This window comes from Ceratotherium simum, chromosome 9 (assembly GCF_057802395.1).
Source record: "Ceratotherium simum simum isolate JZ-2026a chromosome 9, ASM5780239v1, whole genome shotgun sequence".
Taxonomy (NCBI): domain Eukaryota; kingdom Metazoa; phylum Chordata; class Mammalia; order Perissodactyla; family Rhinocerotidae; genus Ceratotherium; species Ceratotherium simum.
Window position 1 is genome coordinate 44,914,760 of NC_141908.1, and position 25,884 is coordinate 44,940,643.

At 36.8% G+C, this 25,884-nt stretch overlaps 1 protein-coding gene across 3 annotated transcripts in view; it reads right to left on the bottom strand.

Moving 5' to 3' along the window:
* Positions 1 to 981: 981 nt before the first annotated feature.
* GRB14 (growth factor receptor bound protein 14) overlaps positions 982 to 25,884 on the bottom strand; it is a 126,431-nt gene continuing 101,528 nt past the window's right edge. For 2 of the 3 annotated variants that reach the window (XM_014785889.2, XM_004428255.3), the window contains 10 exons: positions 25,450 to 25,524; positions 22,550 to 22,687; positions 17,711 to 17,821; positions 17,424 to 17,519; positions 10,920 to 11,000; positions 5,304 to 5,420; positions 5,141 to 5,213; positions 4,906 to 4,993; positions 2,613 to 2,706; positions 982 to 1,357 (listed from right to left, as the gene is read on the bottom strand). In XM_014785889.2, the coding sequence (XP_014641375.2) occupies positions 1,211 to 1,357; positions 2,613 to 2,706; positions 4,906 to 4,993; positions 5,141 to 5,213; positions 5,304 to 5,420; positions 10,920 to 11,000; positions 17,424 to 17,519; positions 17,711 to 17,821; positions 22,550 to 22,687; positions 25,450 to 25,524 (1,020 nt within the window). In that variant the 3' untranslated portion in view covers positions 982 to 1,210. The remainder of the gene's footprint in view (positions 1,358 to 2,612; positions 2,707 to 4,905; positions 4,994 to 5,140; positions 5,214 to 5,303; positions 5,421 to 10,919; positions 11,001 to 17,423; positions 17,520 to 17,710; positions 17,822 to 22,549; positions 22,688 to 25,449; positions 25,525 to 25,884) is intronic. The other variant, XM_087435307.1, reaches the window with a different exon arrangement.

Consider the following 25,884-nt stretch of genomic DNA (forward strand, 5'->3'; position numbering starts at 1 on the left):
CAATTAGAGGAGAGTGGCAATATTTCATAGATTTTAATGTTTATTTGATGCTTTGTTTCTCTTTTTTTTTAGAAAAATGAACCTCCTTCCCACAAAAAGTGGAAAAAACAGAGGCATAGAATCCCAACAAAAACTTCCCAGATGGTCTCAGAGAGGTGATAAGGGAGGTTATAGCGTCTCAAGTTTCCAAAATCTTTGGCTTCCATATTGATATTGCCAAGGTGGGGAACTGCAAAGGGGGCAGGCAGAGAGAACAGCACAAATTTATCTATTAGGATCTGAACAGATTTGGAACCTTTGATTTTACCAATTTTGATCAGGTTAATGATCTGGTAGTGTAAGGATCTAAAGAGCCTTCTGAAAGTTACAGCATGGGGCAAATGTAACATATTAAAGTGACAATGTAACATTGTCATAGATTATATGCCACAAGAAAGTATTTGTAAATTATATAAATCCCCTCTATATTTTGATCATTTTCTTAAAAACAAATAGATAGTTCCAGTCAGTCATTAAATGAATGAAAAAAAGCAATGAATAATGTGCCACTAATAGGTACAATACCAGTGTCAACATTATAGTATAATTAATAATTTAACAGTGTAACAAAAGTCACCCTGAAAAAAATCAATATATTTCAAAATAATTTTAAGCTACTACTTCAAAATATGATTTGATTTTAAGATTATAATAAACTCAGAAAATATATAATTCAAAATAGTTTTTAGTTTTACTAACAGGTTGTGGGTAGCTTCTTTTACTTGATAACTCGAGTTTTTACCATACTTCTTAAGAAACAAAAAAAGTAGTTTAATTGAAATTCAGTCTGCAAATAATTCATTCCGAACCCCCTATTTTTTTCATATTTTGTGGTTGTGAATTTTAATGTCATTACGGTAAATAAGGACAGAAAGATGTTCATAATATGCATATTTGGAGAAAATATTACAGTAATGTAAAATGATACAAGAACACACCAAATCATTTTTTATGAGGTTTAATTTAACTAATGAATTTTAAATGATGAATGTAATGTCAATCCAAATCTTTGTTTATTTGCAATGCACAAACTATTTTTTGTAACGTGTAGGTGAAATAGATTCTTTTCACCACAGCAATGCTTCCACCCTTATTTACGGTCTTTCTTTTTCCTTTTTGTTTTTTTCTTGAGTCTTTTTTCTTCAAGTTTAACAAGTCACTTCTGGTTTGGCTAAAGTGCAATCCTAGCACAATAATGTTTCAACTTGCAAGGAAGAACGCCCTTATTGAGTTGATAGAACTCCACCAGCTGGATTAGATCCGTAAATCTCGTGTGGCCGTCATCCAGGGTGTGGAACATTTCACCATCATCTTCCACCTGCAAGGGGAAAAAGAACAAACTGGTAAGAAGGACAAAATACCCAGAAGGCCAATCATATTCTATGGCGTACTGTGTCTTTCTTTATACGCCAAAATTGACACGTTTATAAAACTAAAAGACAGTGAAAAGAATGTTACGGTATGTCCACTTCTTTTTTGTAACTTTACTTGCATTTAAAAGAAATATCATCTGGTCCTAAGATAAGCAGTGTGGCTCCACTTTCTCGACCTCCAATTCTCCCAACGCTCTACGGTTAGAATAGTGTGACTACTCTGAATCAACAGAGAGAAAGCTGCACCATTCAATGTAAAAGTAAACAAAAGATTTTAACGCTTCCATTTTACAGAAATTAATTTCCATTTCTGAATGTGTCTACCTAACAGCCTCACTTAGTATATTAAAAATGAATATTCACATAATTTGTATCAGTAAAGTGACTCTGAAGCAATCAAACATTATGTTAATGGAATGACAGTTGTCTTTTTTTTTGGCAGTGAGGTCTTCTGGCACTAAGCAATTCATCCTCGCCAGGGACATCACTCACATAATCAACGAAGCAGGGAAGATACTTCATATGGACTTTGGATAATTCCAAAAAGAGGCCTAACAAAAGGAAACACTAGCAATTTAGCAATCTTATGTAAAACTTTGCTGAAAGTGGACTGAATCTCTATTCTACACTACCTGGTTCCAACATACAGATCACATGCATACACACATGCACACACACACACACACAGAGCAGCAGCAGAAACATAAAAATCCCAAAGCAAGTTGTGTCACCCAGAAGCAGAATTACAGAAATTTTTAAAATATGCGCAGAAGAGTTTAAATGTTCTCCAGTTCTGCAGCACCTGTGTATCGATCATAATGATTTAAAAAAAAACCCACAAAAACAAAAAGAACGTTTTTGACACAAGAAAGTAGAAAGGGCTTTAAAATAATGGTTTTTAAAGAACAGCTAGTAGAATTCAGAAAGAATCTTTACTGTCCTTTTAACAATAGGTGGCATGGGGTCTGTACAATATTGCTAAATTATATTTCATGGAAAAAGGGAAATTTAATTTTTACAATTCCTGTATTTGTTATATTAATTCAGGCTCATAAAAGCATTTCTGCCAAACTTAAGTCTAGTCAAAGCACAAGCTCTCAAGTTATATTTAAAAAAATGTCCAAAGAAAACCAAAGTTTCCAAGAGCTTATGCATTAAGATCACCTCTAATATATGAATGTGAAATCACAAATTACTTACTGGTATAATTTGAAAGTGCTTTATTTTTTGTCCATGACTCATTGACAGTACGAAAGTTTTGGGGTTACTCTGACTATCCCGTACCAAGAAAACTCTAAAGAGAGAGAAAGAATTTCAATATATTGCTACATTTTCATGGATTTCATAGAAATATAGCTTGGAACAAACCCAGCAAGTATCTTCATAAATATAGCCAGAGTTTTCCTTTACTGTGTATGCAACGACGGAATTATCCAACATGGTCAATAGTATGGTATAACATAATCTTATACTATAAAACTGTCATCGGTGCTAATTTAATTTTAATAGGATAAACATACAGCCCATTTGTCAGATTGTTTGCTTACAATAACCAATGAAGTGCTATGTTGGCATCAATAACTAGTTACGTCCCTTTTCCACTGGAAATTGGTTATTCACATGTAACTCTTTTGTACAGAGAATGGGGCATTACCATATTGTTATTTTAACTTTTGGGTCATGTTAGGCCCTGAAAAGAATAACTTGTTTAGAATAAAATCATTTTTTAAGCCCCTCTTCTACACTGGATACCCTTTTTCCTTTTGATTCTGGTTCCTACTATTATATACACAACAGAAAGTGAGAAATAAATATATTCTAAAAAATCAATCCTGAAATCATTTATTAAATGTTTGAGCAAAATGTTTTAAGTAAAAGAAGCACCCAAACAACAAATACTTTAACCTTGAAGAATGCAGCAGAAATGCCTCTATAATGTCAGGCTAGAAAAACAAGACATGGCCTAATGGCCTAAGAGAAAAATGCTGCCAGGCGTGGATTCTTATTTACTGGCAATACAGTGCAAAACCAGCTTTGTATTAATTGTTGGCAAACGAACTGTGCAAACGATTCCCACCGGTGACTCCAATACTAATCTCACTGTGCCTGGGCAAAGAGGCAGCCAAATTTGAGCCATCACAGATGTCTGATGAGATTATCCATTTCATTTGTGCAGTGTGAGATTCCGACATTACATCACTGGGAGATGGGACAAAAGAGTTTCACTGGTATATCAAGCTGTAATTCTCTCCCCATTTCTGAGCAGATCACCACTGCCACCTAGTGGACTGCTTGGCATCATCACATATTTCCAAACAAATACCAAAAATAAATTTTTTTAGTTAAAAAATTTTAAAAATAAATACACTGTTATTCTTTATGTAATTATTTCATTCAATTTACAAAAGTTTGGCTCAGAAATGATCTTCCAAAACATTTTGACAATTCTTTGTGGCTTATTTCTTTTCTTGGTCTCATCAGATCATAATTCTGCTGATTGTTGAAATTTATATCTAAAAAGACTGTGCTCCATGCAGAGAAGCACATTAAAATCTTTCCTTATTTAGAGTCTAGTGAAATGCTGACTTGCGATTAATAATCTTCCACACGAAGACGCATCTTTATCCAAATGTCAGTATTAAATCAACGTGAAATCTTGGCGTCATCTTAAGCCAACCCTTGAAGATATAAGATCCCATCACCCCTTGTTTAAATTGATGCTGGTTTCATTTCTCATCCAAACCTCAATACAACCTCCTTAATCTGTATCACATTTAAGAAGAGAATTTAGCCAGTATTATAGGAAGTATCTAAAATATTGAGTAATTTGAGAAAAAGAAAATTCTTTAGATTATAAATCTTTCATAAAACATTTTATATTTCTCCTGTATCTTCCATGGTACCCCACTAAAAGATAAAATGAGAAACAGTCAAGATGTACTCTTTTCATAGGTTTACATTACCTTAAGCTGCTAAAATTTAGAGAAAAGAAAATAGGGATATAAACAGAAAGAAAAAACAGAAAGAAAAAACAGGGTAAATATATATGAAAAAAGCTTTTTATTTAACATACCCTGCATCAAACTTAAAAAAAAATAACACGTAAGATAATGTCATGACACAAATCATACTTTGCAATTATATTAATTATATGTTCAAATCAAAATGCTGACACTCAAAAACAAGTTGTTCTTCTCCCCCCATCAATTAATATCTGAGATACTAGTACTGGCATAGAATGGGTAATATTAGTGATCACTGGTTAAGCGCAGAGCATCTTATTCAGTTATCTGTTCATTTATTCACAAATACTAAGCACATACTATGTAACAGCTATTATATAGATATTGCTAGGATACAATGGCAACCATCCTTATACAACAAAATCACTTCTGTTTTAATAAGCTGACGTCAAAACTCTTTGTGTGTGTTGAATAAGTAATTACCAATTACCAGAGAAATCAAAATCACTACCATTCAAAATCAAACGTACCCATCCACAAGGCCTTGCTGGATAATCAATCGCTGAGCTTCATCTCTAGAAATTTTGTGGTGAAACCATGGTTGGGACCGGTGGATAGCTGAAGAAACAAAGTGGAGGGATACAAAGCTTTGTTTGAGACGATCACAAGGTAATTACATGTACTTTCCACCATAACCCCTCAGTGGCTCCATCTAAATGCACATCTATCCCTCCATTCAGTCACAATGAATATGCACAGACATACCAATGTTTGTGGTAGAACTCTGTGAAGAGGCAGTGGGGCTACCATGAGTGCCCAGGCGTAAACATCCTTTTTTCTGCACAAGGAAGGGGGAAACAAATTTCAACTTTCTGGGTGAAACAAACTTAAATCATAAATATTTTGAAGACCTTGAAGCTATTTGTACCCTCCAAGCGAGTCCTTCTTCAACAGCAACAGACAGGGCTTCAGTGGGATTTTCTATAACTCTGCTTTTCTGGCCTGAGAAGTCCATTGCTACCAGGGAATTCTCTGATATACTTCTCTGGAAAAAAAGCCACATTTTTTTACCACGAAAATATCTTTGAAGTTATCTTTCAGTGCCTTGCTGGCAGGCAATACATTTCCATTCTAGGATGTGGTTCCAAAGGTGGCTAGCAGGAAATTAAAAAGTTAAAAATATACTCAAGATAAAATGGTGCTATAAAATATTTTGGTTAAATAGATTACATAGTTATTTAAAGTCATTGAATTAAATGTTGAATAAAGAGATTAAAAGCTTTCAAGGTAAGCATGTCTTTCTCCTAAAACAACCCTATCTGTTCACACTCTCTAGTAAAATAGGAAAACAGCAATTTGGAAAGAATAACCCTTTTGTGGCTAAAAAGATCCATTGCTTCTGAACTTATCTCTCTATTACTCTTTGAGATTCATCAGTTATCATTTAAATGTCAAATCTATCAACTTATGAAGCGACTACTTATTAAGATTCAAGATACATTAAAGCTATAACAGATTGACTTACATCACTTCTTTAGAAAGAAATAATACTCATATTTTATAACGGAACAAACTACTATATGTGTTTTAAAAGTTTAGCACCTCAACTTTCATCTTACTTAGAAAATGAAATTTAGTAAAATACTTTAGGTAACTCAATATTAAAATTTCTGATTTAACATATGAATACTTTTTCATCTTGTGGGGATGAATATGGCAAAATGAGAGCTGCAACAATAAGTCTAAATGACAAAAGAAGCGATATAAAAGTAAGGCATCTTTAAACAAACATAATTTTAAACAAGTAATAAACTCGTCTTTTTGCCAATTACTTTTTGTATTCATATTCTCTGAAGGTGAAAATAAAATAGCCAAAACCTGGGCCTTATTTTTATTTTTTGTTTGTTTGGGGCTCTACTTTGCAACCATCCTTCAAAAAGTATGCCATCCTTAGTCATGCATCCTAAAAAAAGACAATTGTCGAAATCTCCAGTCAAGAATGTCACTCAGTTAATAAGAATTAAAACTCTACAAAAGAAAAAACACTCAAAGACATTTTTGAATGTTTAACAGTTACTTTTCACTTGTTAATAGAGAAGCAAGACAAAAAATGGAGTTCTGATGATAAAGGATGAGTCAACATGCATGTGGAGACTTGCGGCTTAAGACCACTGTCTCTCTCTCCCCATGGATTCCGCCATACCTAGCTTGGTTGAACACACTACAGTCAAACGTGTGCTTGAAACAAAACCTTGTTCACACAAAAAAATTGGCAGGCTCATTTATCACTGCATCACACATCCCACTGTATTAGCATTTGCTATTTCCTCTTCAAATCATGCTGTAGTGGTCCACAATCTTATTACGGTTCATCTTTATTTCTAGAGATCCAGCGTGCAATCTTTCATTTGTTACAGGAGTCTTTATAACTGACAGCTGCTCTTTCCAGACAGATGCTGTCTCTGTAATCTCTATTTGCTGTCACACCTTACTTTGCCCTTCTCACCCGGTGATCTTCTGTGCCGGGCTGTGGACCAGTCGGATATACTTTTGCTTTGCCGACAGTAATAAAAAGCGTCCACCTGCCCAAACCACAGAGTAACTAATCTCAATCATAATGATAGCTTTATCCTTATAATATCTCTACTTCACATGCCAAGATAGGCTCTGTAATCGCAAGGTCCTGATAACATAAAAATGCTGTTAGGAAAGAAAAATAAACATAACCAGTTGTTCTTATTCTTTTTTTTCCTACAATACGACAGGCTGGAATGCAAAACAAGATCCCATGTTCCCTAATTACTTGACATAGTAGGGAGTCTACAAAACAAATAAGTATTTTCATTTGCTACATTAACTACACCAGAGGAAAACACAGGGATACAGCAAATGTTTTCTACTGAATGGCAGGTGGTGGATGAAAAATTAATAGTTTACCTTTGGTGGACAAAGAAATGGAAGTGAAGCAAAATCTGCCCTGAACTCAAAAGGTCATTTTCAGCTCTATTTCTTTCACATAGGAAAGCGATGTCGCTAACATTCAGAATCAGTGTATTTCTCAAATGTTTGTCCGTTTTTCTAGCTCTTTCTTCTGGTGGAATAAACAGGGCAAGCCCTAAAAAAAGGTCCATGATTTTAATGGCATGCCTATCTTTTTTTTTTTTTTTTTTTTGGTGAGGAAGATTAGCCTTGAGCTAACATCTGTTGCCAATCCTCCTCTTTTTGCTGAGGAATATTGGCCCTGGGCTAATATCCATGCCCATCTTCCTCTACTTTATATGTAGGACGCCTGCCACAGCATGGCTTGACAAGCAATGTGTAGGTCTGCACCCGGGATCCAAACCTGCAAACCCCGGGCCGCCAAAGTGGAGTGCACAAACTTAACCACTACGCTACTGGGCCAGCCCCATGTGCCTCTCTTTTTATGAAAGAAGAGGCCAAGGTACACCCTGGATCACCCAGGCCACACTTTGAGATCAGATCCAGTCACTCTTGGTAAGGTTTGGACATAAAACGTTTTTCAGGCAGTTTAGCTGGGTGGCAACTAGCAGCCACATACTCCCTGTCACCCTATTTGAAAGATCTAGATAAATCTCAGCACAGTCCTTAGCAAGAGGGCACAGAATTTCCTCAGATACTGTTTTCTCATCTGCTTCCTACAGAGTCACAGGACATCAGAGATCTATTCTAGATTGATTCTAGAGACTATGCAACCATCTCCCTTATTTTATACTGCAGGACACTAGGGACTCAACCAAGGTCACACAGGACAGCTTATGGTAAAAGCAGTAACAGATAGGCCCTATGAGGGTTCTTTTATGTACCACAGAGTGGGAGGTACAGGGAAGAAACTGCATTTTGGATCAACTAGCTCAGCATCAAAAGTGAGAAACAGGGGCCGGCCCGGTGGTGTAGTGGTTAAGTTTGTGCGTTATACTTCAGCGGCCTGGGGTTTGCCAGTTCAGATCCTGGGCGTGGACCTACTCACTGCTCATCAAGCCATGCTGAGGCGGCATCCCACACAGAAGAACTAGAAGGATCTACAGCTAGTACATACAAGTATGTACTGGAGCTTTGGGGTGGAAAAAGAAAAAGAGGAAGATTGGCAACAGATGTTAGCTCAGGGCCAATCTTCCTCAAAAAAAAAAAAAAAAGCGAGAAATAATAAAAACTTGAGTAGACTTGCTTTCCCCATCCCCTCACTCCAGCAAGGGCCATATTAACAGAGCCTCCTTTAAATGAATCCTTTGTTTGCCCTAAAAACAACCAAATATATTTGGTTTCCTGAAATATGCTGATGATTCTCATTTCAAAGGCTGATGGGGTAGCTATTATGTGCTATATATAGCTATGATGTTCATTATGGTATGAGAAAATTTTTTTCATTCTCTTCTCAAAACGTATCCCTGGAGAAGTTAAGAAGATAATATTGTTCCTTTAAAAACATAATTAAAGTATACTAAGTTTTTTTTTGTTTTTTTGTTTTGTTTTGTTTTGTTTTGTGAGGGAGATCAGCCCTGAGCTAACATCCGTGCTAATCCTCCTCTTTTTGCTGAGGAAGACCGGCTCTGAGCTAACATCTATTGCCAATCCTCCTCCTTTCCCCCCGCCCCCCCAAAGCCCCAGTAGATAGTTGTATGTCACAGTTGCACATCCTTCTAGTTGCTGTATGTGGGACACGGCCTCAGCATGGCCGGACAAGCAGTGTGTTGGTGCGCGCCCAGGATCCGAACCCGGGCCGCCAGCAACGGAGCGCGCGCACTTAACCGCTAAAGCCACCAGGCCGGCCCAAAGTATACTAAGTTTTGAATGTTGCTCAATGAAACAGCACCATGATGAAAGCCGGCAGAGGCAGGTGAGGGGCGCTGGCGTCCATTACATAACGGATATAACTCATCAGATATAATTCTCAAATGCTATTCCCTCTGATCATGACGACTGCCATACAGGACAGGTCATCGCCACGCAGACACCTAAACCTCTTCTCTTTCAATCCCTGTTTCCAACCAGATTCCCTCAAGGGGTGTCTTTTCCTACACATGGTGTTGAACAAGTTAAGCTATACTAACCAAACTGTCATATACACAGTGATCAACAGGAGGATCACTTTCAACGGAAAGAGGAAGAATCATAACATACTTGTATGCTGATGACACTGATAGGACTAGAAAGTACTTTGTTTATAACAATTTTTTCCTATGATTAAGAAGATACTAAACAATAATTGCCTCAAAATGCCTGGCTGCTATTAATATGCTCAGCCTAATCACTTTAGACTCTAAAAGAAATTTAGAAGGATTTAGGAAAGGATTAAGATAATAAAATTCATTATTCTTTATATATATGTATGTATGTATATATATATGGCTTGAAAGATAAGGGTAAGCTGACAAAATGTAAAAATACTCACCTTAAAGTGATTGCTTTTATAAAAATTCATTACATTCCATATTTTCTTATTTTAGGGCTTAAAAGTAATAGGATGCAAAGATGAAATGTTACTCTTCCATAACTTAAAGCAACGTAACTAAAGAATTGGAGTTCTTTTTCCATATTAGTCTATCAGGCTTCATAATCAACATTATTTCATGCCTCATTCCTAGAACTGAGCACTTCATCTGCTACATTACATGAGGGGAAATGTCCTTCCTTGGTCACAGCCATGAAGAGCTTATAACCTAAGTGGAAATGCAGCACGTTAGCTGATTTGTAACACAGGGACATACAGCCAAATTCCTAATGTACTCAATATTACGGAGTGCAAGCAAAAATAGCAGAACATAAACTTTAAGTTCAGAAATAGACTTCTTGTGTTAATGCACAGGAAATTAAAATTAGGTCCTAAAGAAGGGAAAGATGTGTCTGTGTGCATCTGCAAATAAATCTCAAGTTGCATTTAGTATAAATCTGAGAAGCGGTGCTAGACTTAATGTAATGCACGACCTATATCTTGGTTTGCAGTATTTGGGTTTCCTGGAGAGCAGTCTGATTTTCAAGGACCTGGAACTTTAAAAATTTTATTGTTAGAAAGCCAGAATGCAAAAGAGCCCGCAAGTGTATAATGCAGCTTTTAAAATTCCAAACCACTGGCATCTTTATACTAGGCTATGGCAATCCCAGAATTAATATTAAAATAAATCAACCCACAATAAAAATCAGTAATTAAGAAAACATCTACAATCTCAAGGAAAATGTTCTATAAATTATCTTATTAAGATCTTGTCCTCAAATGTAATGACACAGAATGACTCACATAATTCTTTTAAATATTTAAAAATTTTCTTTAATATACAACATTATCTATTTTAACTGAATACCTCATGTATACTCTACTGATGTGATTTTATCATATAGGCTACAATCATATAAAATTCAGGAATAAATAATTCAACATAACATGATAGGATGGTGCCAAAGAGTTACTTTACTTGACTAAAAGGAAAGAATGCAAATGTATCATAATGTACATTTATAATGTAATTTAATTGCAAATTATTATAATGTAAATATAAAATATACTATAGGTTAAAAATGTGGTCCTTACCATGGGTGATATACTCTGAGAACTGCAGCCACTTCTACCTTGATATGGATGCATGTAATTCTGGTACAGCTGCATGCCATACTGTAGAATAAATAAATAAAAACATTCCCACTTTTACTACATAATTTATGAAAATCAACATTTTCATTAATTATACTCATCAATATAAAAAATAAAAATTATAAGTTTTCCTAAAATAAATAAGTAAAGCCACCTAAATTTTGAAAGGTAAACTTTTAGTGCCCTATAAGACTAGAGTTAAAAAGATAGTGTTTTTACTTGGACCCACACTTAAGGCCTAGCTCAGCAGTAGAAAGATCTGGAACTGACATTCCTACTCATTGTTTTCAGCACCAAGAGCACCAAAATCATTTGGAGCAGTACATCACCTAGTGATAAGCAAGCTCACTTGGGAAGGATGCTAGGCTTTATGGTACAAAGATTCTGAAAACCTTACACACATCCTAAGCAAAACTGGGTAAAATTTACTGTAACTGTTCAGTGACTGATTGATGAATTACACTGTCACTTCAGTAAATCCATAAACTTGGCCGCATGCTGAAGATTCTTGGCACTGTATCATCCTCTGGTAACAATACGCTTATGGCATTGTTTAATTTTTAGCTTTAAATTCAGAGAAATCAAAATGGTGGGGAATCAGGCTGATTTCAGACAAAGGGTCATAAAATACAATGTAAACAGCAGTAGATAAGAACGGCAGTATCCTGACTTTCAGGAGGTAGTGTCAGAAGAACCCGGCTGCCAGGCTACAATTGGAAAGCGGGTCTAGATTATCATCGGGTTATTAGTTTGAAAAACGTTAACAATGCCAACTGCCATGACCAAACTTATCTTGCAGGGCTCCCATGAGAAACTGGAACATAACCCTCTTAGATTGAAGTCACTTTGTTTTAAAAAAAAAAGAAAGAAAGTAACCAGTGGGACAGACAGGCTCTTTTTTGGCTACACTCTATAATTCTCTCCATTTCATGGAGCCATAATGAACTTAAAAGCAGGTCCTATATAAAGGAGACTGAAGAGACACCATGGAATCAAATCTTACCCTTAAGAGAAATTCCATTTAAACATTCCAACAGAGCTGTTTCTCTCCTAAAAGCTATTTCCTTAGAAGCAATTCCAGAAAAGTGGATATATTTGATAATTACACATAAAATCAGAGGGAGGCGAGGGGAGTCACTGTTTTCAAGATTTTCCTTTTAATATGAATACAAACCCACATTCATTTAAAATTCTCTGTTTTGACTTCTTTATCCAATTATTTCCCAACTTCCAAAAATTATTTTTTAATTTAAGGTTTGATTGACGTTAATGGGACCTAATGAAATTTATTTTAAATCAACTCTAAGCTTACAATCACTTTCGAAAGAAGACAGAGGAGCTTAATTCCTAGTCAAGTTCATTTTGGAGAATATACAACAACCTCCAACCAACACTTTCACAAGGTACATGCTGCCTGGCCACCTTTTATTTATCTGCAGTGAAAAGCCTGCTACCTACTAATAAGACTGTTTTCTTCAAAGATGTATTGTCTCTGGTACCCGCGGCGTTAGGCAGTTGCTTCTGTGCTGTTGGAGGTCTTTAGCAGGCATTTAACTCTGGCAGAGGGGTAGGGCATGGGTCACTTTAACATCTCCCTGTCCTATGGAGGGTCAGATAAGGGACCAAAATATGTTAGAGAGAACCCAGCAGAGTTCTAATTGAAGGGAAGGGAAGGAGACAACATGTAACTAGGACAGTGTAGATGAGCAAATCTTCCCTTTTCTAAGTCTCAGATTTTCTGTGATTCTATATGTAACTGGAATTTCTCCAAAGAGAATGGGAGTATCTTCATCTGATGCTACACGAAGAGTTTATCTGTGTATATGAAAGAGAAAGGAAAATAAAAATAAAACAAGAGGCCAAATTCTTGGAGGAGGCTATATCTAATAAGCAGTGTTTAATGAAAACAAGAGGGGCACTTCCTGTCCAGCTAACGGAACATGGACTACTCTCTCCCTACTCCTCCCGACGAAGTACAATGATAAACTCTAGAAATAACACAATAGACAACCATAGGGGACAATCAAAACATACCTTTAAGACCAGGTAAGCCCAGCTGCACCAGCCAGAGGGATCAAACAGGTGCCCCACTGACAATAAGCTGCCAGGGAGAAACAACTCACTCCCCTCTTAGAGAGCCTCAAATGTGTCTGTGATGTGAGACCTGGCGTCCTGTGTCTGGACATTTCAAAGTGTAGAACACATCATATCACTTTCTTGTTTGAAACCGTTTGGTGGTTTCTCACTGGCTCCAGGATAAACGTCCTCACTGATGCCTGACTCCCTTTCGAGCTTCATCTGGAAAAGCTTTACCATAATTAAAACAAACAGGGAACACAGATATGGGAGGCAGAATAATAGCCCCCACATCCTAATCCCTGGAACCTGTGAATATGTTAGGCTACCTGGCAAAGGGGAATTAAGTTTGCAGATAGAATTAAAGGTGCTAATCAGCTGACCTTGAAATTAGGTGATTATCCCGGATTATCTCGGTAGAGTCAATGTAATCACAAGAGTCCTTATAAGCGAAAGGGTAAGGCTGAAGTGAGAGAACCAGGCAAATGGCAGTGTAAAAAGGACTGGGCTGATGCTGAGGCCGCGTCCCACATACAGCATCTAGAAGGGTGTGCAACTATGACATACAACTATCTACTGGGGCTTTGGGGAAACAAAAAAAAAGGAGGAGGATTGGCAATAGATGTTAGCTCAGAGCCGGTCTTCCTCAGCAAAAAGAGGATGATTAGCACGGATGTTAGCTCAGGGCTGATCTTCCTCACAAAAAAAAGTACTGGGCTGGACATTGCTGGCTTTAAGGGTAAGGAAGGGGCCATGAACCAAGGAATCTGGGCAGCCTCTAAAGGCTGGAAAGGGCAAGGGAAATGGAGTCCCCCCTAGAGCCTCCAGAGGAGAATGTAGCCTAGTTGATGCCTTGCTTTTTAAGCCAATAAGAACCATTTCAGACTTCTGAATGACAGAGGTATAGGATAATAAATTTGTGTTGTTTTCAGCCACTACATTGGTGGTAATGTGTTACAGCACTTATAGAAAGCCAATACAACAGAGAATCTTTAAACTGGGCATCTGTGACTTAAAGGAGGCTTTGAGAAGAGTCAGATTAAAGAAAAAAGTGAGAAGGGGACAATGTTCCGGAAACTAAGCATTCTGGATATGAAAGGATCAAAGAAAGCTTTTAGCATATTTCATCAATTCTTAGACACACATTTCTTTCCAAATTTTAACACTATAAATTTGCCTTGTAATCTAAGGCATCTTATATTCACTGCGGACCATGACTTGTCACTGCCTGAAATCTTTGATGGGATCAGCAAGTTGTTAGTATCAAACTTTGCAGAAGGGATGTCAGTGGCTAGAAAGACAACCCCACAGACCATGGCAGAGCACTCGTCTGAGAAGTTCTGCCTCCCCAAAGCTCTTGATGGCACAGAGCTGAACAGTCTGTGAAAAATATGGATATCCATGACTCTGAGATGAAAATGATTCAGAAAAGCCAGACTTAGAATATGAAGAAGTTTTAAAGATACCCCAACCACTTTATTTCATATATATTTTTTCATATATATGTAGATCTGTGTGTGCACAGAAAATTGATAAATAGCAAAAACCTAGGTCTATAGGTCTAAATAAATATAAAATAACTACTTAAATGAAAATAAAAATTATAAGTGATATGAAAGACTGGTTAAAGGAAGTGGGTTTACCACCTGCTTGTATTGGGTGTCTAACTTTCAGCCCAAGTTAGAAGGAAGAAAGACTTGGCTAACAAGATTGGAGAGCATCTCCTCTACCAGCCTAGCCTGATTTCCAGAGTTCTGATGGAAGGCAAGAGAAAACCAGAGACCTCAAGATATTTTCTGCACCATAACTATGATGGGGTAGAGTCTTCCAAAGAGTGCCAGCCTCCTTATCTATAAAAGGAGAGGACTGGATGTGGTTCTTAATCAGGCAGACACCTGGAGCTCACTTGCTAAATTGGGATTCCCAAGGCTGGGGCTGGGCCACATGGAACTTCAGACAGCTCAGGCGATTCCAACGTGATTACCTAGTTGCTACTCCCTTGGCTGGTTGGTTTCCAAGACCCTCTAAAGTTCTTTTCTTTTTTCTTTTTTTTATGTTTTATGACAATGAGAGCAACAAAGTAGCAACTACTTATCGTGAGGATTTCAAAGAATTAAGACTTCTGAGCTTTGTTGAAACCAAAATCATCTAGTCATTTGAACAAGACACTATTTGAGAACCAAACAAACCTCTTGTAAAAAGGTAACCACAGCAGCTATCTGCCACAATAGCAAAAGGATGCAAATTTCATAGTTAATCCAAAAGCTTCCTTCAAACCATTTTTAAAACCTTTCTTCTGAGCCAGCCCTGATGGCCCAATGCTTAAAGTTTGGCATGCTCTGCTTCAGTGGCCCGGGTTCGGTTCCCAGGTGCGGAACCACACCACTTGTCTATCAGTATCCATGCTGTGGTGGTGCCTCACATAGAAGAACTAGAAGGACTAACAACTATTATATACAACTATGTACTGGGGCTTCAGGGAGGGAAAAAACAAAACAAAACAAAGAGAGGAAGATTGGCAACAGATGTTAGCTCAGGGTAAATCTTTCCCAGCAAAAAAACCCACAAAAAACACTTTCTTCCAATACCAGTTCACACCCACTAGGATAATTATCAAAAAGAAAAGAAAGGAAAATAACAAATGTTACTGAGGATATGGAGAAACTGAAATTCTCATTCATTGCTAGTGGGAATGTAAAATGGTTCAGCCACTGTGGAAAACATTTCGGCAATTCCTCAAAAAGTTAAACCATAGAATTTACCATATGACCAGCAATTCCATTCCTAGGTATATATGTGAAAAATTGAAAACTGGTACTCAAATGAATACATGTACACACACATTCATAGCAGCACTATTCACAATAGTCAAAAGGTGCAAACAATCCAAATGTCCAACAATGGATAAATTGTTTATCTAAGATACATACCCATACAATGGAATATTATTCTGCCATAAAAAGGAATGAAGTACTGATATATGCTACAAGGTGGATGAACCACAAAACAATATGGTAGGTGAAAGAAGCCAGACCCAAAAGGTCACATATCGTATGATTTCATTTCTATGAAATATCCAAATAGCTAAATCCTTAGAGACAGACACAGATTGATGGTTGCCAGGGGCTGAGAGTAACTGCTTACTGAGTACAGAGTAGGTGATGAAAATGTTTTGGAGCTAGATACAGTTGGTGGTTGCACAACATTTTGAATGCACTAAATGCCAATGAATTGTTCACATTAAAAATAGTTAATCTGGTTAATTTTATGTCATATGAATTTCGTCTCAATTTAAAAGAATTAAAAGAATAAAAAATAAAACTTTCTTCCAAACTTGGTAAGATAATTAATAATTCTGATTGTGATTATTCTGCTCTTCTTCAAAACGAAATGATTGACAATTTTGATAATTATAAAATTAAAGTTGTGTTAAATTTACTAGTATACAAGTTTTGAAAATAAATATGTTTTCTGTATACATTGTGGAAGAAATCAGTTCTGTATCTCTTCCCTACTACCTTTAGAGCATTCTTACTCCTTTCAAAATGCCCACCAACAACTTATGTTTATAGAAGTTGTAGTATCTACTTAGCACAAAGGTATATGTTTAAATAACATATCTATGAGTCAGCCCTGATGTCCTAACGGTTAAAGTTCAGCGCGCTCTGCTTCAGCGGCCCGAGTTCGGTTCCCAGGCGCGGAACCATACCACTCATCTGTCACTGGCCACGCTGTGGCAGCAGCTCACAAAGAAGAACTAGTAGGACTTACAACTAGAAAATACAACTATGTACTGGGGCTTGGGGTGCGGGAAAAAAAAGAAGATTGGCCACAGATGTTAGCTTAGGGCGACTCTTTAAAAAAATTATGATAATAAATCTATAGTAAAACTCATATAATAATTTGAATTATACTTAAACTAGAAAGCAATCTGTACAATACTTAAACGAGACATAAAACACCTGCACTAAACATGTCCAGGTGGGCACATTTTAATTACACTTCATATGGATTAATGGCAGTGTTTTCAAAATGCAGACTAAGTTGTGTACAGGAGAAGTTCCAATCAGTCATACTGGTTATATATGTAATACTCTTACAAAAAATAAAAATCAGAACATTTCTAAAAATGGAATACTTACTCTACACAAAGCTAAATGTATTAGATTACTCCATTCTACTCTGCAAATGTTTATCTTTTAGATAAAAAAATAAAATACACACATTTGGTGGTGGTGGTTCATTTTCTTCTTTCTCATATAACCATACAGATTCATAGTGAGTCTCTGCATTTTGACATACAGATATTTTCAAACTTCGATGGTCCTCCCAGCATTTAATAGAAATTCACGCCTGCAGCGAGATTACCTTAAGCAATCTAATCGCGGTCACCCAGCACGTCCTACTCTGCTCTTCTTCTGCACAGAGCATTTTCAGGTCTCGGGGCCCTCCCGCTTTGTTAGGCTAGAAGGCCACAGCACATTGTTTATCATTAATGCATATCTTGAAGGTAACACCTGTTGAAATAAAAGCCACTAAAATTCTCCTACATATAAGAGAAAGCTGTCTCTTTTCAAAAGAAATTAAAAGAAACTCAAGCTTACCTAAAAGGCTGAGGCTTGCTTTATTCATCTATCAAAATATTAAGCCTGTACCTTAAAGCAGAATCCATAGTTAGTCGGTGCTCCGTGTTTTTTTTTGCCTGCCAGTGACATATAAATATCACTATTGCCAAATTCGCTGAAAAACTGCAAATGCCGTGGTTCCTTAAAAAAAATATATGTGAGTGTTGAAATGGATACACATTTTTGCACTACCTCCTTTATATTTCTATTACATGACACAATTTATACCTTGGCAAAAATTATTCCAAATAATGCCACAGAAACAAAAGGGAAGAAAAACTAAGTCACTATATACTTAAATAACCAGGAGATTGATACAATATTATTTAATTTGAGAAGTGGCAATTTGTTTATAACTTAATTTCCAATACACAAAAAAATACATCTTCCTATTTTAAACTTATTCTCTTTAACCGCCATTTCAAGGAATCTGAAGGAGAGAAGATAGCAAAGGATGGCTTTTGAAAATGTTTTCCTTGTTCAGGTTTCAAATAATGGTAGTTCAACAAAGAGAAGAAGGTTGGTTTGCACTGCTGCCGCAGTTAGAGAAGAAAAAGGAGAGCAAGATGATGATTCCTGCTTCGTTCAGAAAAGATCATCACTGACATCTGCGTACTGCCCAGCACACCACAGCGGGCAATGAGACAGGCAGCATGACTATCTTCCTTTACAAAAAGAAGGAAGTCTGTCCGATATCGTCAGGGAAATTACCTGGCAGTGGAATGTGTCTGATTTTCAAGGCAAAGTGGAATCATGAACGCCTATTTCTTCTCTGGGAAATCCATGATTTTAGAGCTGGTCATGGGAAATCACGGGGTTATATTATTCTGTGACAGGTTAATAACTTGGAGAAGGGCTTAACTCTGGGGTTGAATGTACAATCAAAACTGACCAAATGCATTTGTTCTTTGAAACTTTGCTACTGGTAGTGCGGTACCAGACCAGCAACATCAACATCACCTGGGAGCTTATTAGAAATGCAAAATCTGGGCACACCCTAGACCTATGGAATCAAAATCCACATTTTAACAAGATCCCAGGAGATTCATATGCACTGAAATTTGAGAAGCAGTGCTCTACAACAAAACAAAACAAAAGACAGAAAACAGAACATTCAGCAATTTGAGCAACCCATTCAAATCCAAATCCAAAGAAATTCAGTCATTTACCAGCAGGCTATTCCATCCCTGATGACTGGGAGAGCGAGAGTCTCTGTATGTCACTGTTTCTCTGTGTGTCACTGTTCTTAGGCGTTTTGATCTAATGAATGATAGTTCCCAACTCCATGAGATAATAAGGCAGAAAAGAAAATTGTTGACAGAGACCCAGTCTAGGGCCCTTGGAACAAGGAAAGAGGAAGGGGACAGGTATTCTTATTGTTGTGGCCTTTAAAACTTTATTCCTTGATAGAAACTGATTTGCTAGTAAAAAGGTCTGATTTCTACGAAGATGGGATGAAACCATCCCGGTCCACCGTTACTGTAGAAGTCAATGCAGCTGAGTCATTCAGATGTAAGAAAAAGGCGGCTTGGGAAACATTGGAAGGCCATAAGAGGCATGATGAGTTTTTCCCTTAGTTGATTTTTGTTCCATGACTGCAGACACATCAAGGCTTATGACACTATAAGACTACGAGGCTGAGTTAGCGTGGTTAGCAAGAGCTAAGCATGCACATATGTATATAAAGAGGGAGTTAGAGAGGAGGGTACTTAAGACATTTCTCTGGAAATATAAGTCACAGCCACATCTCCAAGGCTTTTGCAGTGGTTATCTAACTCCCATGTAGCCTACATCTCTGGAAAGTAAAATAAATTAAGACTTCTCACAGAAAAGGGACAGGAAATGGTCTCCTTGCCAGGTAGAAATATCATATTAGACATTAAATAATCTACATAATTTGTATCGTCATAATCCTTGAGGTTATCTAATACCTCAAATTTCTTTTTTGAGGGGGACCTTAAAATCATTTCCATGTGTAGATGATAGAACATGAACTCATTAGGCACAGGCTAGAGAGAAGAATATTACGTACTGATGCACAGCAGAGTCACACTGTTGAAAAGAGCTAAAGTATGGACTGAAACTAGAGATTTGATGCTTATAATTTTGCCTAGCCAAGGGGAAGACCATTGTAAGGACAAAAGCTTGGATCCAGTAGAAGGCATAAAAGCTGTCTTGTTGTATAATGGGTAGATGGGAAAAGAGGTGAAGGGTGAAGTAAAAATATAATGGGCAGTTAATTTTAATGAGAAACCTGTTGAAGAAGTAAGAATTTAGGAATTAAAGAGATTTGTTTTTTTTGCTGAGGAAGATTTGCCCTGAGCTAACATCCATTGCCAATCTTCCTCTTTTTTTTGTATGTGGGCCACTGCCATAGCATGGCTGGTGAGTGGAGGTCTGCACCCAGGATCCAAAACCTGTGAACCTGGGCCACCGAAGTGGAGCACATAGAACTTTAACCACTCAGCCATGGGGCCAAGCCCTAAAGAGATATTTTTATATCTTCCGTTGAAGAATCACTGGAAAGATAAACATGATTACTGAATATAGAAGCCACTTTTCTCTGACAGTAAAAGTAAAAAGATGATCCAGCACACATTTGAGGAACACTGGGAAAAGAGCAACCTCATTAAAATGGTTAAGAAAAAGTCTAACACCCAATTACAAAAATGGGTAATTATTCATTCTAACATTATTTATGATAGAAAAATTTGAAAACTAGTATAAATGTTCAAGAAAAATTAGTTAAATGCATCTGTATGATAGAATACTAGTGTCAAACTATATATACTTAAAAAGAAAAGATTTCTGTAAGGGGTTGGGGTTATTAAACTAGTAGAGCTCCATTCCATGAAGCATCCCACCACTTACACCTCAAAGAAAAACAGACACACACACACCCACACACACACCCACACACGAACAGCAACAAAGGAAAACTGTATATAAGGGAAAAGAGGAGACTATGCAAGAACAGTTGGGGAAAGATGGAAAAGAGGCAAGTATTACTCCTTTACGGCTCCCTACTTCCTATTAGGACCACAACCCAAATATCTGGTCTCCAACATTACCTGTGTTCTGAACATTTCCTTTTGGATGTTTCACCCTCAACACAATATACCTAGAACTAAGATCATTATCTTACTTCTAAGATACTGACCTTCTAGCAAACCTCCTATCCCTGTTTATTCTATTAAACCATTCTCTATATATTTCTTTCTCTAAGAACATTTTTAAATGCTTCCTCCTCTTGCATATCAAGCAATCAGCAAAATCTGGCCGTTTGCCATTTAACCTTGCACCCATCCCTTTCTTCTCCCTCCATCCTGGATTACTGAAATGATCATCTAATTAGCATCTGTGCCTCTAATCAATCTCTCTTTCTCTCTCTCTCTCTCCCCCTGCACCCCCTACTCCTTCCCTGCCTCCCTTGCTCCCTCCCCCTCACTCTCTATTTTTCTCTCTCTCCCACTCTCTACTTGATTTTTTAAACTCTTTATGGCCCTACTGATCTTCTTACAACTTGATCATTTCACTCTCTTGCTCAAAACTTTTCACTGGCTTCCTGTAGTGAGTTGAATGATAGTCCCCCAAAAGATATGTCCATGCCCTAACGCCGAGAAACTGAATATGACCTGATTTGGAAAAGGAGTCTACGCATAGGTAATTAAGTTAAGTATCTCAAGATCATCTTAGATTATCTGGGTGAGCCCTAAATCCAATGACATGTGTCCTTATAAGAGACACACAGAGAAAGAGAAGGCCACGGGAAGAGAGAGGCAGAGAGTGGAGTTAGGCAGCCACAGGCAAAGGGGCACCTGGAGCCATGACTAGCCAAGACAGAAAATCCTACTGAAAATTAAAGGATCAAATAACGAGAAATAAATAATGGATGAACATTTCCAGCATCAAAGAAAAATAAGAATTTGCAGATTGAATGCATATATTGAGAATCCAGCAAGATTTATCAAAATACATTTGAATGCACCTAGAAACATGGCAGGGAAATTACTGGATACCAATGATTATAATAATATCTGAAAAACAGCCAGAGAAAAATGATAATTTACCCATAATCAACAATGTTGTCACTGACAACAACAGATGAATGAAAATAGAATTAAAATAACCTCTCATGAAAACTCTCAAAAGTAGTTTCACTTAAAAGATATCAATGTATTGGATAAAATGTCAACACTTATAAAACATAGACCATATGGCAGAGACAACATTGACTAGACTACATAGAGACACAGACTACATAGTGCTGAGCACTGTGGGAATTACATGTATAAGTGATTACGTGTGTGTGCATCGACATTTGCACATGTAAGTCTATGTAACTGTACACACAAGCACACACATAAACACGTACATCCACCCCAATCATAACATAACTTCCTCTAGGAATTTACAATCTAGCTAAAGAGACAAAACTAACACACTCAAAGGAATTAAAGAACAATTACAGACTCTGCTGAGTGTTACTAAGTACATCAACATCAACAGAAGTTCAGAAGTGGGCAAGACCAGTCATATGATCTGGGATAAAAAGAAAAGATGTGAACTGGGCTGGGCCTCAAAATCTGCAGCATAGGGTGAGGAGAAAGGGCATGAATTCAGAGTTGGGAAAAAATGAGCAAGGTATGTGGTACTGTAATAAGAGTATCTAGGTTCCATCAAAGGATGTATGTTGAAACTAGTGGTAAATAAACTTGAATCATTTTTAAACAGATTACAGCAAATGCTTGGAATCCAAAAAAATTACCAACTCCTGACATCAAGTAATAAAGTAATAAAACAAAGTAAAACCCATTTTAACTTACAACTTTTATATGATTCATAACACATCATTGATATTTTAATTACCTTTGATGTCCCTTTAGTAGAAAAATATAAACCAGATCTTCTTAGAAGGAAGTAAATCTTTTTCCAGGACTTCTTTCCCTGTTCTTTTGCATGTAAGAAGCCATGGATTTCAGGATATGTGCTTGAACTCAGAAACATCTGGAAGAAAAATCAGACACTCTCGTACTGTTTTTGAATCAATGATATTGTAGCCTTATATTAATCATGTTAAGATTTCAAATAGAAACAGGTAAAATCTAATAGCGTCAATACCACTTATACACCATTGCAGAAATGACAATGTATATATAACAGAAAGTAAGTCTTTTGACAACCTGAAGCAAATTTCAAATGAAAATACGTTCACAAAATATACATTCTAAGGGATCAGTACTTGGCCAAACAACAAAATTATAAGCTATTTGAATGTCCATTTGAAAAGCTGGACTTCATCTATGGAGTTAAATCCTGATACTTTTCTATGATTTTGCTTGAGAACCTATCAACTTCAACTTCACTATGGTATAAGTAAGACCACAATCCTGACTTCAGATATTCAATTATTATGAAACTTGAGCCAAGTTCACCTCCTTGATGAGGGTAAAGCAAACAATCTCTTCTTTGTCCTCTATGGTTCTCAGCTGCAGGTGGGGATGGCAGATTGTGTTTTCCAAAGAGAACTGCAACAATATCTTCCATCCCACACGCTCTTTTGCAAAGTGATCTTGCCAATGAACCATGAAGAGGTGGTCTATTTCTCCACCCCCTTGAATCTGGTCAAGGCTTATGACTGCTTTGACCAATAGAATATGGCAGAAGTGACAGCCAGTTCTAACTGTAGTTCTTAACTAACCTGAGGGCTTCCACTACTTAACTCTTAGAAGCTAGCTGTCACATAAGAAATGCGACTACCCTGAGACAGCTATGTGGTGAGAAGCCCAGAGCAACTGGAAAAGCCCTGAAGGATAAGACACCCTGTGGAGAGAGAAAGAGTGGCCAGGAGTACCAGGCACATGTAGTGAAAAGCCATCTTAGAAGGGGATCCTAAATCCCACTGTGAGTCAATGTGCCTCAGTGATGACCCACCCAGTTAAAGCCTTCCCAAATTCCTGACCCATAAAATTGCCAGCAAAACGTGAGTGGGTACTTAAGCCATTAAGGTTTGGAATAGTGTGTTACATAGTCATAATTAGCTGAGACAGCGGGCACGTGTTGGTCAGGAAAATGGGAATGAAAAGGAAGAGTGGTTGTCCTCAGCGTCCTTATTAAGACAGTGAAATGCATTAGTGTCTCATTAAAAGAAGAAAATAGAAATCCCTATGAAGAAACAAATGCAAAATGGAAAAACTGAAAGCAAGAGAAATTGTTAGCTAAAACAACGTAACATATTTTAAAAGGCTACTCAGGGGAATGCTGATAGTAGATATTTATGTTTTTCTAAGTAAATTACTAAGAAAAATTTAATGAGCCACAGATATTAATTAATTGTCATGCAAAACAGGCAAGTAGGTTTTTTAGTTTGAGTGCTTTCCAAGTTATTAAACCAAACCAATTAAATTTTAAAAAGGGAGTCATAGAGGTCACACTGGAAAAAGAAGGAACGTTTTTAAAAGTAGAAACATTGCCTCAGTGGAGAGAAGAGGTCAGGGGCACATGCAGGACTATCTGATTTCAAAGCTATAATTTTTTCTTGTTTTTATAAATTAACATTAAAGTAATATAACTATATTATAGGAAAATTTGGGAAAGGAGGCAGAAGAAAAACTCCAATCCATCGCCCTGTCATAATCCAGTAGTGAAGCATAGAGAAGCCCTGAGAGTTGGGGCCTGGGCACTACTGCTGCTGCCACGAATGTCCTAATATTCTCATGGGCTGTCTGTGAAAACCCTGTAGCACAGAAGTAGCTTTTAGAAAAATCTCTTCAGACTAATCATATTTCTAAAATATTGTGAAGTGCAAAAATGAAATATAACCTATTAGAAAGCCCACAGAAAACAAATCCGTGATACCCAATATATTTACCAATATATTTAAATACCAATATATTTAAAGTAATATCTCTGTTGGAAATATTAAGTCGTCTTCATTGAAAATCAGAGAATACTGAATGGGTTTGGGGATGCCCAGGGCTTAGATCAAACAGCAACTATTACAAAGACATGGCTCAACAATAACCTGTTAACAACTGTAGAGCTTCTGATGTGAAATCTACTACTCCATCAAAAATAAAATAATAACTGAAATCATTCTTTCATTGCAATGAAAATATTTTGGAAAATGATCACCTAAAGCCACTGTGAGTTTGGAAGAAATGAGCCCAAAAGATGCAAAACTAAAGAGATTTTTAATTAAATAATTATATTCCTAATTCAGCAAAGATATTTCACAATTCTACTCAAGTATTTCCAACATAGCTATTACAAATGTAGCTATTATTAGTGCATGAAATAGATATATTCTATATCTTTTCTTCTTCTTTCATTTAATTGCTAAATATCTTACCACAAATAGGATTGAGGGCATTTATTATAAAAGTTAATACTAATCTGTTAGTAAAATGTCTACAATTTACAGGGAATTTTGATTTTTCAAAAGACTAACATAATCTTTAAACACATCACAGAGCAAAACTCTGCAAGTTTCCTTTCACGATATACATTTTTCAAATGCTTAAAATCCTTTGACAATTGGCCAAAACTGGGAAGAATAACATTGTTAGGGGGCTTTATTGATACACGGAATTCTTTATCCATGTTTTGTTCTTTTTTTCTTTCCAATTCTTTTCTTTTCAGTTTTACTTCCAGTAAAAATTAATCACTCAAGGCATAATATTCCAAAATCTGGGCATGTATAAATATGGACCTTAAAGTTTCCCTTTATTATGTTACTACTCACGTATCTTAATGAAAATATATTTTACCTGCAAAATCTGTGTGGGGGATATTTCACCATTGGTTTCAGTTGCAAAAGACACCATATGCTCTGGAAAAAAATACTGACGAAAAGATACAGGTTACATTATTCTAAAATCTATGCTAGAAAGATTCGATTATGACCAATATAGTAATCTAAAGCAAAAGTTCTTTAAATCAATGTGTTGAAATTCACCCAACGTGTTTTTAAAAATACCGATCCCTGGACCCTACCTTCAGGTTTCTTAACGAGAAAAGAGGAGTAGGGCCCAAAGATGAGCAAACCCCTAAGACGATGCTGATGCAGAGATCCCTTGTACCTCTAGTTACAAAACACTGCCCTCAGGGTGCCAGTGTGCTTGCTCCCATCTCTCTTCCCTGAGTCCTGCAACCAGTCCAGCAGGTATTAAAGGACTATCAACTCCATTTTATAAAGTCAAGGA